This window comes from Bufo gargarizans, chromosome 3 (genome assembly GCF_014858855.1).
Source record: "Bufo gargarizans isolate SCDJY-AF-19 chromosome 3, ASM1485885v1, whole genome shotgun sequence".
NCBI lineage: Eukaryota > Metazoa > Chordata > Amphibia > Anura > Bufonidae > Bufo > Bufo gargarizans.
Genome location: NC_058082.1, coordinates 441,856,409 through 441,870,407, shown reverse-complemented (window position 1 = coordinate 441,870,407; position 13,999 = coordinate 441,856,409). Strand labels below are relative to the sequence as shown.

Sequence of the window (13,999 nt, the reverse complement as noted above, 5' to 3'; positions counted from 1 at the left end):
CTAAGGGCTTGAATGGGTCTGCAATCACGGAGATGCAGAATGGAAGCATGGATCGGACCCCCACAGAAGCCCTACGGAGTGCTTCCATGGTGTTTCTGGCCGTGCCTCTGCACCGCAAAAAAGAATAGAACATACAGGTCCTTCTCAAAAAATTAGCATATTGTGATAAAGTTCATTATTTTCTGTAATGTACTGATAAACATTAGACTTTCATATATTTTAGATTCATTACACACCAACTGAAGTAGTTCAAGCCTTTTATTGTTTTAATATTGATGATTTTGGCATACAGCTCATGAAAACCCAAATTTCCTATCTCAAAAAATTAGCATATTTCATTCGACCAATAAAATAAAAGTGTTTTTAATACAAAAAAAGTCAACCTTCAAATAATTATGTTCAGTTATGCACTCAATACTTGGTCGGGAATCCTTTTGCAGAAATGACTGCTTCAATGCGGCGTGGCATGGAGGCAATCGGCCTGTGGCACTGCTGAGGTGTTATGGAGGCCCAGGATGCTTCAATAGCGGCCTTAAGCTCATCCAGAGTGTTGGGTCTTGCGTCTCTCAACTTTCTCTTCCCAATATCCCACAGATTCTCTATGGGGTTCAGGTCAGGAGAGTTGGCAGGCCAATTGAGCACAGTAATACCATGGTCAGTAAACCATTTACCAGTGGTTTTGGCACTGTGAGCAGGTGCCAGGTCGTGCTGAAAAATGAAATCTTCATCTCCATAAAGCTTTTCAGCAGATGGAAGCATGAAGTGCTCCAAAATCTCCTGATAGCTAGCTGCATTGCCCCTGCCCTTGATAAAACACAGTGGACCAACACCAGCAGCTGACATGGCACCCCAGACCATCACTGACTGTGGGTACTTGACACTGGACTTCAGGCATTTTGGCATTTCCCTCTCCCCAGTCTTCCTCCAGACTCTGGCACCTTGATTTCCGAATGACATGCAACAGTCCAGTGCTGCTTCTCTGTAGCCCAGGTCAGGCGCTTCTGCCGCTGTTTCTGGTTCAAAAGTGTCTTGACCTGGGGAATGCGGCACCTGTAGCCCATTTCCTGCACACGCCTGTACACGGTGGCTCTGGATGTTTCTACTCCAGACTCAGTCCACTGCTTCCGCAGGTCCCCCAAGGTCTGGAATCGGTCCTTCTCCACAATCTTCCTCAGGGTCCGGTCACCTCTTCTCGTTGTGCAGCGTTTTCTGCCACACCTTTTTCCTTCCCACAGACTTCCCACTGAGGTGCCTTGATACAGCACTCTGGGAACAGCCTATTCGTTCAGAAATTTCTTTCTGTGTCTTACCCTCTTGCTTGAGGGTGTCAATGATGGCCTTCTGGACAGCAGTCAGGTCGGCAGTCTTACCCATGATTGTGGTTTTGTGTAATGAACCAGGCTGGGAGTTTTTAAAAGCCTCAGGAATATTTTGCAGGTGTTTAGAGTTTATTAGTTGATTCAAATGATTAGGTTAATAGCTCGTTTAGAGAACCTTTTCGTGATATGCTAATTTTTTGAGATAGGAATTTAGGGTTTTCATGAGCTGTATGCCAAAATCATCAATATTAAAACAATAAAAGGCTTGAACTACTTCAGTTGGTGTGTAATGAATCTAAAATATATGAAAGTCTAATGTTTATCAGTACATTACAGAAAATAATGAACTTTATCACAATATGCTAATTTTTTGAGAAGGACCTGTACAGATGGAACACGGACCTATTCAAGTTGAATAGCTCTGGATCTGTACCGGCCGTCTGACAGATGTTGCCCGTGCATTGGGGACCGCAAATTGCAGTCCCCAATGCACAGAACAGCCGCACAACGACCATGTGAACAAGCCCTAAGGTTGTGTACCCCTGCTGTGGAGAGATCTCTTGTCACACCATGTTTGTGCAATATGCCAGGCATATCTTACTGAAATCTGCAGTGGAGAAAATCCACACCAAATTGCGCAGATTTTGCTTCAGCTTTCATTGTGTAAATGCTGCATATTTTCTGCGGATTGCACCCTCTGCATTTCATAAGGTGAAATGCACAGCAGACTTCCACAAGATAAACTGACATGCCGTGGATTTAAAATCCTCACGTTATGTGCATATTCAGATGTAGATGTGAGCACTTTCTGCAGCATGTGGATGTAATTTGTGAATCTCATCCACTTTGCTGCTGTAAAAGCTATGTATCTTCCACACACAGTTCCACTGTAAAAATTAGAGGCGTTTATGCGACTTGTGGTCCTACGATTAAAAATGAGGTCTAATAGTCAAGCCTACAAAATGACTAAACCTTTGTGGAAAAAAACACCATCTGACCACAATGTTTTGAGAATAAACCCAAAGAAATGAATTCTGTATCGATTACCAGTTTTTTTTTTTTTTTTTCCCTTCACCTACTGTTCATGGTAGCGGGTCCTCTGGTATTCTTTCTTTGCATAAGGTCTCATGCACATGACCGTATGTATTTTGTGGTCCGCAAAAAAATAGTAATGCGGACAATAATAATAGAACATGTTCCTTTCAATGGGTCTGCAAAAAAAGTGTTCTGTGTTTTTTGCGGAACCAGACACGGAAAGACAATACATTCGTGTGCATGAGCCCTAACTGAGTATATTGAGATGAGACAGATGACTGACATTGAGACTTGCTGCAATTTTTGCCATTATTACGAATACTGCAACAACTGTAAAATCTCAATCTTTTCCCATGGGTTTTCCTTTAAGAGGAGGAAGAAAGTAAATTAAAATAGAATAGCTTTTGTAATTAATAATTTACAGTAGTAACTAATTACATGTGTTTTTTTTTTTTTTTTTTTTTTTTTTTTTTTTAGACATGGCCGTCTACCGAATTTTTCTTCTGTTATCTATTGCCTTAAAGGGGCAGGAAAAGCTTTCGTAAGTGGAGACTCTATTCATCTGACACAGGTATGTTTTGTCCCACCAGATTTTCAATCTGCAGCTGATGTCGCTTTATACAGCGGATTTCGCCCTTTGCAATGGAGAGGGTGAAATCTGGCTTTTCCGCAGCTAATTTTTTGAATATTTTTTTTTATTTTCTGCTGTATTTTCAGCCTCTTGTGAAAGACCATAATGCTGTTTTTGCCCTGGTACTGTCGTGGTGTTTTTTTTTTTTTTTTTTGTTTTTTTTTTCCTTCATGATCCCTAAACAAGGGCTCTAACCATGTTGTCTGCAACGCTCCGGATCTTAAAAATTAGTCGGGGGAGGGGGGGGGGGGCAGTAAAAGAATGAGAGGACATGACTCATGGTGGTATTTGAGTCTTCCTCTACCGCTTCAACTGCAAAGGGCAGAAGACCCTTTCTTTATTAGCAAAGCCCTGGGTGTCGCCCGTACAACCTAAAAATTCAAATGAGCCAATAGGAATGTGACATGTGTTTTGGCAAAGAGTGATGTTTAGATCCTCATAGTATATATCTGGATGCAAATGGGATACTCCAGGCAGGAAAATCAGCAAAGGAATTCCTTGTCTAGATCTGACATCTGAGCTGAATATTGACTTATAGGATAGCTGCCTTACATCTGGTGTCATTAGAGGCAAAGCTTGTTAAGAGCTCATTTGCGTTTCTTCCCTCCCAGAATTCCAGAGGAGCATGTATGGCCTATAAGTCTCCGCACATTAAGGTGCGCTCTCCCTAAGGAGAGTTATTCTCCCCCCCCCCCCCCCCCCATCTTGTCGGAATCTTCTCTGTAGACATCTCGCTTTTTACCAAATGTTGAGACCCAGGTATATGCAAGACTTAATTGTGTTTAAAATAATCCTACTGTATCATTTTCCTCCCCTAAACATAATTCCAAATATTGGATCCTATGGTTCACCTGTCCCAGCTAAATTTACCCTTCTGAAGAGCAGGGAAGAACCATTCACTAGTTATAATCGCTTCCTGGCATCTAATTTATGAAGAGGTTCCCATCTATAAAACATCACCAGAAGTTAACCCTCTACAGTCTACACACCCCATTGGTGTTTGCTAAAAAGATTCTTATCTGAGCTTCCCTGATACAGTATGTGGTTGATATATTGGTAGAGGCAGCAGACTTGTGACTACATTTCTTGTATACAACCATAAAACGGATACACGCATACAACAAGTATTTAATCCCATTAACATCACATAAAATGCACAGTGCAAGATCCCAAACTATCAACACCCTTGAACCAATTGGCGAAGGACTGTTTTACGCTTGTGTTGTGGCTTTCAGGTTCTGAGATCTGGCAGAGGATCTCAATCTGGGAATTAAACGGATCCATGCCATTTAATGCATCAGATTTATACAAGAGGATCCGGACAAAACTGAAGTGAACAAACTGGATTCAGTCTGAAAAACATTGTACCTGTAAGTCAATGGGCACTGAATCAGTGTGTTTTGTTTGTTTTTTGTTGGTTATGTATAGCAATTAGTTGGGTTTTGTAGGACTTCTATAAAGGTGTCACACTGGTGGCCTGTCTTCACTGCTCCTCTCTAAAAGAGCTATCATTCTGCTGTATACTAATGTCTGGACTGCATTACAGATCTGCACAAACTCTGCCTAAGACCACAGCCTGTTTTCTGTACAAAGTATGGCCTGCTTCCCTGTACCTCACTTTAGTGTCTGATCCTCATGGGTCAGAAGCCACAGACCATAACAATAGGTTTGATGGAGTGAATATAGCCCTGTCCTAGAGACTTGCTTCTGAGGAATGGTCCTTAATGCTTACAAAACTAAACTTCTGTCCAAGGCCTTTTCCCCCTCTGCCTTTGATCTTCTTCTTTTATACCATTCATTGTTCTATCTTTCCACTATACCCAATGTTTATATAATTTCTTTCATTACTTCAGTGAAATGAATTCCCTCTATTGCTCAACCTCTGCAACTCTAGCTACATATCTTCTGTAGCTGTTGCTCTCAGTACAGGCCAGGTCTCTAAATATCCTGAAAAGTGATCAACACAGACTAGGACATATTAAGACTGTTCCACCTTAGTAACTGAATGTAGTCAATCCAGTCTCTGAAAGTGAAACTTGGGCATATGCCTTCCTGGAAATTCTATAGTACTCCCATCATTATTACAGGCACACATCGTTCAACCTTGGCCTAACCTGGTGGCAGTATTGTTGAACCGAGGAGCCATCCACCACTGAACCAAATCATGCGTTCTCTTTTGATTTGTCCATACGACCCACTTGAATGAGTCCACAATCCAGAAGGAGCGGTGCGTAACGGAGGCACGGATGCACTACGGAATGCCTTGGGTTTCTGTGTCTCTACACTGCAAAAACATTGACTTTTTTTTATGGTGCGGACGAACTACTGGATCTGTCTACAGCAACCGCACAGATGATGCCCATACATTGGGGACCGCAAATTGCGGTTCCCCAATGGATGGAACAGCCGGCACACATTCATGTGCATGAGCCCTTTGGGTAGAGTGCCCTTTTGAATGCAGATTTTCTTACAACCCTCAAGTCCATTCTCACTCATTACAGCTCTTTAGCGGTCTACTAGCCCTTATCATTTAGACCTCCACATTAGGCTCTAGGTAACAGCTTAAGGTGGATCCTGCGAATACTCGTTCCCAATAATCTTCCCGTCTAAATGTGCCGTTCACCCTATGAATGAGCAAAACACTGGTTCATTGGGTGATCCTGTTTGTGCAGGCCCAACTGATCAGTTTCTTTTCTGTTTTAACTAAGGGGGCGTGTTCACGCCCCCTATCACAGCTCAGGAGGCAGTTGAAGGATTAAATGAAGCATGTGCGGCCTTCTCTGTGAGCAGGACAAAGAATTAAGAAAAAATCAAGAGTTGGTGGAGCTATGCAGATGCATTTTTATTGAATAACTCAGTAGCTATAATAGACTTAATTTTCTGAACACATTTTTATTTATTTTTTTCTGCCGATCGTGTTGTGCAGGGGCTCGTTTTTTGCAGGAGGAGTTGACTTATTTTATTGGTACAATTTTGGGGTACATATGATTTTTATTTATTTATTACACTTTATAGGGCAAGGTGACCAAAAAATTGGTGGTTTTGGCGCAGTATTAATTTTTACAGCGTTTACTCGAGGAATTAGGTCATGTAACTTTATTTTTTATTTTTATAGAGCAGATCGTTACGGACGTGGCAATACCTAATATGTATGCTTTTTTTTTTATTTATTTCACTTTAGCACATAGCAGTTTTGAAGCAAAAAATCATGTGTCTCCATTGAGGTAGGGCTAAATTTTATTTTATTTTTTTGATACCATTTTGTGGGACATACGCCTTTTTGATCGCTTGGTGTTTCACTCTTTGTGATGTAAGGTGACAAAAATGGCTTTTTATTTTACACCGTCTATTTTTATGGTGTTTATCGGACAGGGTGGATCATGTGATATATTTACAGAGCCGGTCATTACGGACGCGGCGATACCTAATATGTGTGTTTTCTTTCTTCTGATCACTTTTGGGGGTCTGATCCCCTCTGCAATGCATTACAATACATCTGTATTGTAATGCATTGCCTGTTCGTGTACTACAGGGAGTACAGGTTGCCTAGGAGATTGGGCAGCCTCTGCACAGCATCGGTCTGCCTTCTGACACATTGAGTCTCCGCCACAGCAGCGCAGGGACTCTATGCGCTCCCTCACCCGACACAAACCCCTTCTATGTCACTGTCAGCGCAGACCGTGGCACAGAAGGGGTTAATACGCTGTCATCGGCTTTTACAGCGATGCCAGCGGATACAGCAGGGGCCCGGCTACCAGGGACTGCCTGGCCCCTGCAGTGATTGCGCACGCACCGCTCCGGTGTCCGCCCGATCACAATGACATACTATTACGTCTAATTGTGCGAACGCAGTGGCTTCCATGACGTAATAGTGTGTTGGGAAGGGGTTAAAGAGACTTTTACTACTCTGGATAACTCTCAGGATTTGGTTTAGATACAATAGGTTGTTTGAACATCTTATTCCTCAGGAGTTAATAAGTCTGCCTGTCTATAGGATCATATATAAGTAGAGAGCAGGTATTGGAAGTCCACTCCTTACAATATCTCACATTTTTCTCCTCCTCTTTACATTATTATCGACGCCCCCTAGGGTCTGGTGAAATGTAGCCCGGGTTTAAGTCAGTTCTGCTTTGCTGTTAAACAATTTGCTAGTCGTCACCAGATGTCCCAACATACATTTAACATACATGCATACATGTGTTAATTCTACAACCAGTACCACATATCCACGCCTCAACATTTCTTTAGGCATTTTTTTTTTTTTTCCCTTCGTCTTCAAGATTTTCCCAGCTTTTTTCCTTTCCCTCACTATCTCTTGCTGCGGTCACACCCAATCCTACATCACACAGTTCACTAAGCTTACATGGGATCGTCCACACAGACTATTATTATTTTATTTTTTTTGGATCCAAGCATATCCATGGTCTAAGTTTTAGGGCTTGTTCACACGATCGTGTGAAGCCTGTGCTGTGGACCGTAAATTGCGGTCCGCAATGCTTGGGCACGAACCGTGGCCCAGCTGTATGGGTATCACGGATCCATTAACTTGAATGGGTCCGCGATCCCTCCATTACGCAAAAAGATAGAGCAAGTTCTATCTTTTTGTGGTGCGGAAGCACGGAACGGAACCCCAGAAAGCACTGCGTTCCGTTCCGCATCTCTTGATTTGCGGACCCATTGAAGTGAATGGGTCCGCATCCGTGATGCGGAATGCACACAGAATGGTGCCCGTGTATTGCAGATCCACAAACGCGGTCTGCAATATGGCAACCGGCAGCACATGTTCGTGTGAATGAGCCCTTAGTTCAAGCGATGTCTCCTGTGCAACCTTTCCAGACAAGACAGGTCACACAGATGCTCACTTTCGGAAATAATCACACAGCAATTCCAGTATGCCCTGTCCCCGGAACGAGTGACAAAGGCTACGTATTTTTGAGGAAAATCACGAGGCTATACCCATCACATGCCACAGCAGAAGCACTCTTTTGGAAGTTGCCACACAGTCACCATAAACCACAGCCAGTGATGGACAGTTTGCAGTGTTCGCCGACGAACACATGCGATCTGCCATCTTTATTCCCAAGTCTGGCGATGCAGAGTTCCGGGAACAGCCTGCTCCCGGTGACCGCATGCGTTTCAGAGTGGCGCAGGCACAAGTAAGGACTTGCTTCTGCATCGCCGGACTTGGGAATAAAGATGGCAGATCGCATGTGTTCGGCGAACACTGCGAACTGGCCACAGCCACTTAGAAATACCTGGCTTCTTTGTCTAACTCCATAGAGACTTTAACACAGTTGGAAACGGGGAAATCAACTATCTGATCTCATACAATGTTATCTGCCAAGCAACATACCTTGAAGGGCTCATGTATGGCCGTTGGTCGGCTGTTCTGTGCATTGTGGTCCCCAATCACGGGCAACATCCATGCAGACTGATCCAGACCCATTCAACTTGACTGGGTCCGTGATCCGTCCGCACCCCCAAAAAAATAGAATGTTCTATTAATTTTTTTGCTGTGCGGAGGCACGGACAGAAACCCCATGGCACCTGAACGGGATCACCGCTTCCTGTCATTGAGACCAGGTGCTGGGTATACGGCCGGCACCCGCAGTCTAATATTTATATCAAGGGGTTAATTAAATTCATTGGTGGCACAGTGCGGGCCCCCCACCCCCCCCCCTCAATATTATAATCATTGGTGGAGCACCCCCCAGTATTAGAATCATTGGTAGTGCAGTTGCCAGACTCGCGCCCCCCCCCCCCGCCCCCCTTCATTGGTGGTGGAGTAACAGTTTCTGATCAGAGCCCCAGCAGGGGGGGAGGCTCCGATCGGTTACCATGGCAACAAGGACTCTCCCGAACCCTTGGCTGCCATGGTAAGCTCCTTGCTGCTGTGCACAAAGCTCGGGGCAGCAGAGAGAGTGTTCTATGGTCTTAGAAGGGGGCTAATGGTAAATAAAGAGTTTAAAAAAATAAACATAAATTGTAGATCTTCTCCTTACCCAACTTTACACATATATAAACAATAAAAAAAAAACATATTGCTTACGCCGCTTGCAGCGTTCGGGTGTCCGCCTGGCCGTGCGGAGGCAAGCGGATCCGTCCAGACTTGCAATGTAAGTCAATAGGGACGGATTCGTTTGAATATGACGCCCTATGGCTCAATTTTCAAACTGATCCGTCCCCCATTGACTTTCAATGTAAAGTCTGGACGGATCCGTCTGAGGCTACTTTGACACTTAGAAATTTTTTAACAATATAATGCAGATGGATCCGTTCTAAACGGAACCACCGTCTGCATTATATGATCGGATCCGTCTCAGATGGATCCGCTCTGAACGCAAGTGTGAAAGTAGCCTTATCGCTACGTCCCAAAAGTACAAACTATTGAAAAATATCTTCTATTAAGGAACACACAAAAAAAATAGACTTCTGGTTCCGACGCCATCATGGAAGGCTGTAGGAGGTGAGCGCTCCGCAACCACCCGCCAGAAAACCTCTCTGCTCCCCCACATATCGGGATAAAACCCCTTGACGTTATTCAGAATGAGAGGAGCGGATCCTTCAGTTTATGGACCGCTTTTTAATCAATATGATGAGCAGAAAGGCCCTCCCAAAGCAGTCATGTTGTCGGATGAGACGCTAATAATGGCGGAACACGAGGATTCCACTGACTTGGGCTAGAGCAACATACAACACATGCCAGAAGGTGACTACAAAGATTGGCCCCAGATTAATTATTGCCGACTGGCGCTTGAAGTGGCGACAAGGATCTTGCCTGATCTACAAGAGTCTCTATCCACCACAGTGACTCAGTCCTTCCAAAAACTACAGGCCAAGGTAACTCAAAACTCGCAACATCTGAGGCACAATGTGATGCAATGGCCCGGGAGCTGGAATTGTCTCGACCGGCGCTGACAACTTCTGAGCGAGAATTCAAACGACTACGGGAAAAAATTGACTGCCTTGAAAACAGATCAGAGAAATAATCTAAGAATAGTAGGTCTTCCAGAATCTATACCACTCCATGAGCTCACTTTACCTTGAGAAAAGGAGATCCCTAAAACACTGGGCTTGCAAAAGATATGCACGGTGGAAAGGACACACCCAGTGGGGCCTGATCTCAGATCACCAAGAGAGCGTGCACTTTTAGTTCTCCTTCTGCTGGCAAAGTCAGAGGCCCAGGCAAGTGATGGTGAAATATCTTAACTATGCAGACATCTTGAGATCTTAAAAGAAGGCAAAAACAGACATCATGGTCAGAAGTCACAAGATACTGATCTTTAATTTCTCGGTGGAGGTGTTAAAACGCAGAAGGGCCTTCTCTACAGTGTGCTTAGAGCTATACAATACGAGTAGGCGGCTTGCTTTGTATCCTTCCCTCCTTAGAATATTCCATTAGGATAGCTCCACCACTGCTTTTCATACTCCCAAGAAAAGCAGCCACCATGTTGGATGCAGACAAGGAGGAAAAGGGCGCCAAATCCTCACCACTCTCTCAGCGGACACGTGGGTAGCACAATCTGCTGCCAGTGGCAACAGGGGACCTGTTTCCTCAACTAAAGGAACAGCACAGACATACTAAGAATTTGGCTTCATGAAGATGAACAAGACAGTTTCTGCAACAAATAGTGGGGACTACTACTGACACCAGAACATGTGCCATGGTCCTGGGATCTGACGGGCTACATAGATGCTCCACTTGATAATCGGAGCAAGAAGCCGAGAGACATTATAGCAGGTAATATCAAACCCTTTCTTCTGTTGAACAGTTTACAGGTTTGTTATAAATTGATAGGGTATTTACAGACCAACACGCTACTGGTGGTGGCAATGTAATGCCTGACTAACCAAAGACACTAGTAGAGTCTTAATTCTTATAATAGCTGCCCTCAGATATGGACATCGCCAGTGTGAAAGCTGTTATGGGCAAACAATGGACTGGCTCCAACTTGCTAATATATAGTTCTTCCATCAGAACTTTCTATCTTTAAAAAAAGTTGCTAGGCAATTATACCTGTACAAGATCAGTTTCGCCACCTTCTCGTCAGGGTGCAACCTATGGTTATTTTCTTGTGTTAACGTTTAATTTGCATGTTCTTATGGGGTTTTTGGGGGTTGAAATTTTCAGCATGACAGTAAAGGACAAAATGGTACCACTTGGCCGTAAATCACATTACAAAGGTTTTCAAGTATGAAAAAAGTAACTTGGAACGTAAAGGGACTGTGCTCCCCCCATAAGAATCTAATAGTCTTGCGACATCTACAATGCTTGAGTGTGGACATAGCAATGTTACAGGAGACTCCTCCATGAGGATTTCTTTAGAATGGGAAAACTATGGGTGGGAGAGATTTATGGATCAGGAGCAGTAGGGCATAAAGTAGGAGTCCTTACCCTGGTACGCACTATCTCCCTTTTAGAAGTCGCACACCAGGAAGAGTCTGAAGGGAGATGGCAATCGCCCACGGAGAAAATGAGCATATATAGTCCCAATAAAGTATTTTTTCAGAATCTAATTAAGAGGGTTTTAGCAGATGGCACGCCGCTCAAACTCCTGGCTGGGGATTTCAATACAGTAATGAACGCTGACGTGGACAGAAGACAAATGAGACAAAGTCCAGAGGAAGGGACCAACAGTTAACACCTTTTCTCCAAAATCTAGACCTCCAAGATACATGGTGCCTCTTTAACCCAGAAGGTAGGGAGTATACACATTACTCGTACTTCCACAAGTCATGGTCTAGGCTAGACTACATATGTGTGTCCAGGTTATACGCTTTGTGCATACAATTCATAATGATAGGAGAAATAATATCTGATCACACACCAGTTATAGGTACCCTTGTGGATACCATACCAAAGGCCACTGACTATATCTGGCGGTTGCCTGCAAAAATGAGTTGTTCTGTGAACTACTGAACCATTGGTGGCAACAGTTCCAGCTGGATAACTGAGACGGCAGACTCGCAACTCCTCTGGGATGCAGCTAAAACCGTTCTAAGAGGGAGAACAATCTACATTTCTAAAATAATCTAAAAAAATAATAAAAAATTACAAACCAGAAGTTCCAACATCATAGCCAACTGCTAGAAAAGGCTTATACCACATATTGCACAAATACTACCCAGTTTAATAAGACTTCATGGGAACAGGCGAAACAACAATATGGAAATTGGCTGCACAAAAGGGAAGAACTGAGTCTCTCACATATGGAAGCACAATACTACAGGTATGGGAACAAGACAGGGAAATTGTTGGCACGCCTAGCTTAAGGACCTACTACTTACCCCCCCCCCCCCCAATAATGGCTTTAAAAGACTCAAAGGGAGTAACACACCACATAATATCAATGGGGATCTTTCAGGAGTTCTATACCTATATTTACTTTGACACCTCACAAAACAATACAGACACACAATCTTGGTTAACTTCACTTTCCCTCCCTGAAATTACTACAGAGGAGCTGAATATGTTAAATGCTCTTATAACACAGGGAGAAGTAAATGAATGTATCCAGTGGGTAGCCCTGGGAAAGGCACTGGGTCCCGATGGATACACAGGTGAATTCTATAAGGCCTTGAAGGAGAAAATGGGACCCATCTTAACACCTCTACATAATGGTTATATGGCTAACAAAAAGATGCCAACAATTACCAATACGGCATATATTAAAGTACTACCTAAACAGGGGACAGACCTCATGTCACTGACATCGTTATAGACCAATATCCTTGATTAATGTGGATATTAAAATATAAAGAATATTAGCAGACATACTGGCAAAGGTGCTTCCCCGACTAATGGCTCCACATCAAGTTGGGTTTGTCCAAGGTAGAGCTGCTGTATCTAATATATGTAAAGTATTAAATGCCATACAAGAAAACCCGTCAGCTTGCTTTAGACTGGGCATACTTGGTATAGATGCAAAAAAAAAAAAAAAAAAAAAAAGCATTTGATAATGTAAGGTGGGGGATGGGTAATCGATGTACTAGACCAGTGATAGGCAAACTGTGGCTTTCCAGCTGTTGCAGAACTACAACTCCCAGCATGCAAATACTGCCTACAGCAGGGCATGGTGGGAGTTGTAGTTTTGCAACAGCTGGAGAGCCTCAGTTTGCCTATCACTGTACTAGACCATATGGAATTGCAGTGACCCTTTCGGAACTACCTATCCACGTTATACTCTAACCCACAAGCGAGGATAACTACACCAGGATTTATATCTAAACCTTTTGCTCTAAAGAGGAACGAGACAGGGATGCCCCCATCCCCATTATGGCTTTAGAACCTCTGTCAAAGGCAATGAAAAAGGGAAGACCATATCAGGTTATCCATATAGGAAATATGGAAGTGAAACATGCACTCTTTGCAGACGATATACTGTTTTTCTTGTCAAACCATGGTGTGCATGTGTAGGAGATATTCTTGCTACTCGATCAGGTCAGCGATCTTTCTTTCGCGCTTTAGAGTAAACCAACTTAAGTGTTACTTGTTAGCCTTAACCCCCCCCCCCCCCCCCACTCTTTTTAAAAAAGTTCAACATAGTAACATAGTACATAAGGCCGAAAAAAGACATTTGTCCATCCAGTTCGGTCTGTCATCCTGCAAGTTGATCCAGAGGAAGGCAAAAAAACCCTGTGAGGTAGAAGCCAATTTTCCTCACTTTAGGGGAATAAAAATTCCTTCCCGACTCCAATCGGGCAATCAGAATAAATCCCTGGATCAACGATATCTCTCTAGTAGCTATAGCCTGTAATATTATTACGCTCCAGAAATACATCCAGGCCCCTTTTGAATTCCTTTATTGTACTCACCATCACCACCTCCTCAGGCAGAGAGTTCCATAGTCTCACTGCTCTTACCGTAAAGAATCCTCTTCTATGTTTGTGTACAAACCTTCTTTCCTCCAGACGCATAGGATGTCCCCTCGTCACAGTCACCGTCCTGGGAATAAATAGATGACTGGATAGATCTCTGTACAGACCCCTGATATATTAATTAGATCTCCTCTCA

At 43.5% G+C, this 13,999-nt stretch overlaps 1 protein-coding gene across 1 annotated transcript in view; it reads left to right on the top strand.

Annotated features, from left to right (window-relative positions):
- Window positions 1-13,999, top strand: part of LOC122930263 (putative helicase MOV-10) — a 214,711-nt gene that overhangs the window by 75,819 nt on the left and 124,893 nt on the right. The window contains exon 3 of the mRNA XM_044283498.1: window positions 2,832-2,925. Coding sequence (XP_044139433.1) covers window positions 2,832-2,925 — 94 coding nt within the window. The remainder of the gene's footprint in view (window positions 1-2,831; window positions 2,926-13,999) is intronic.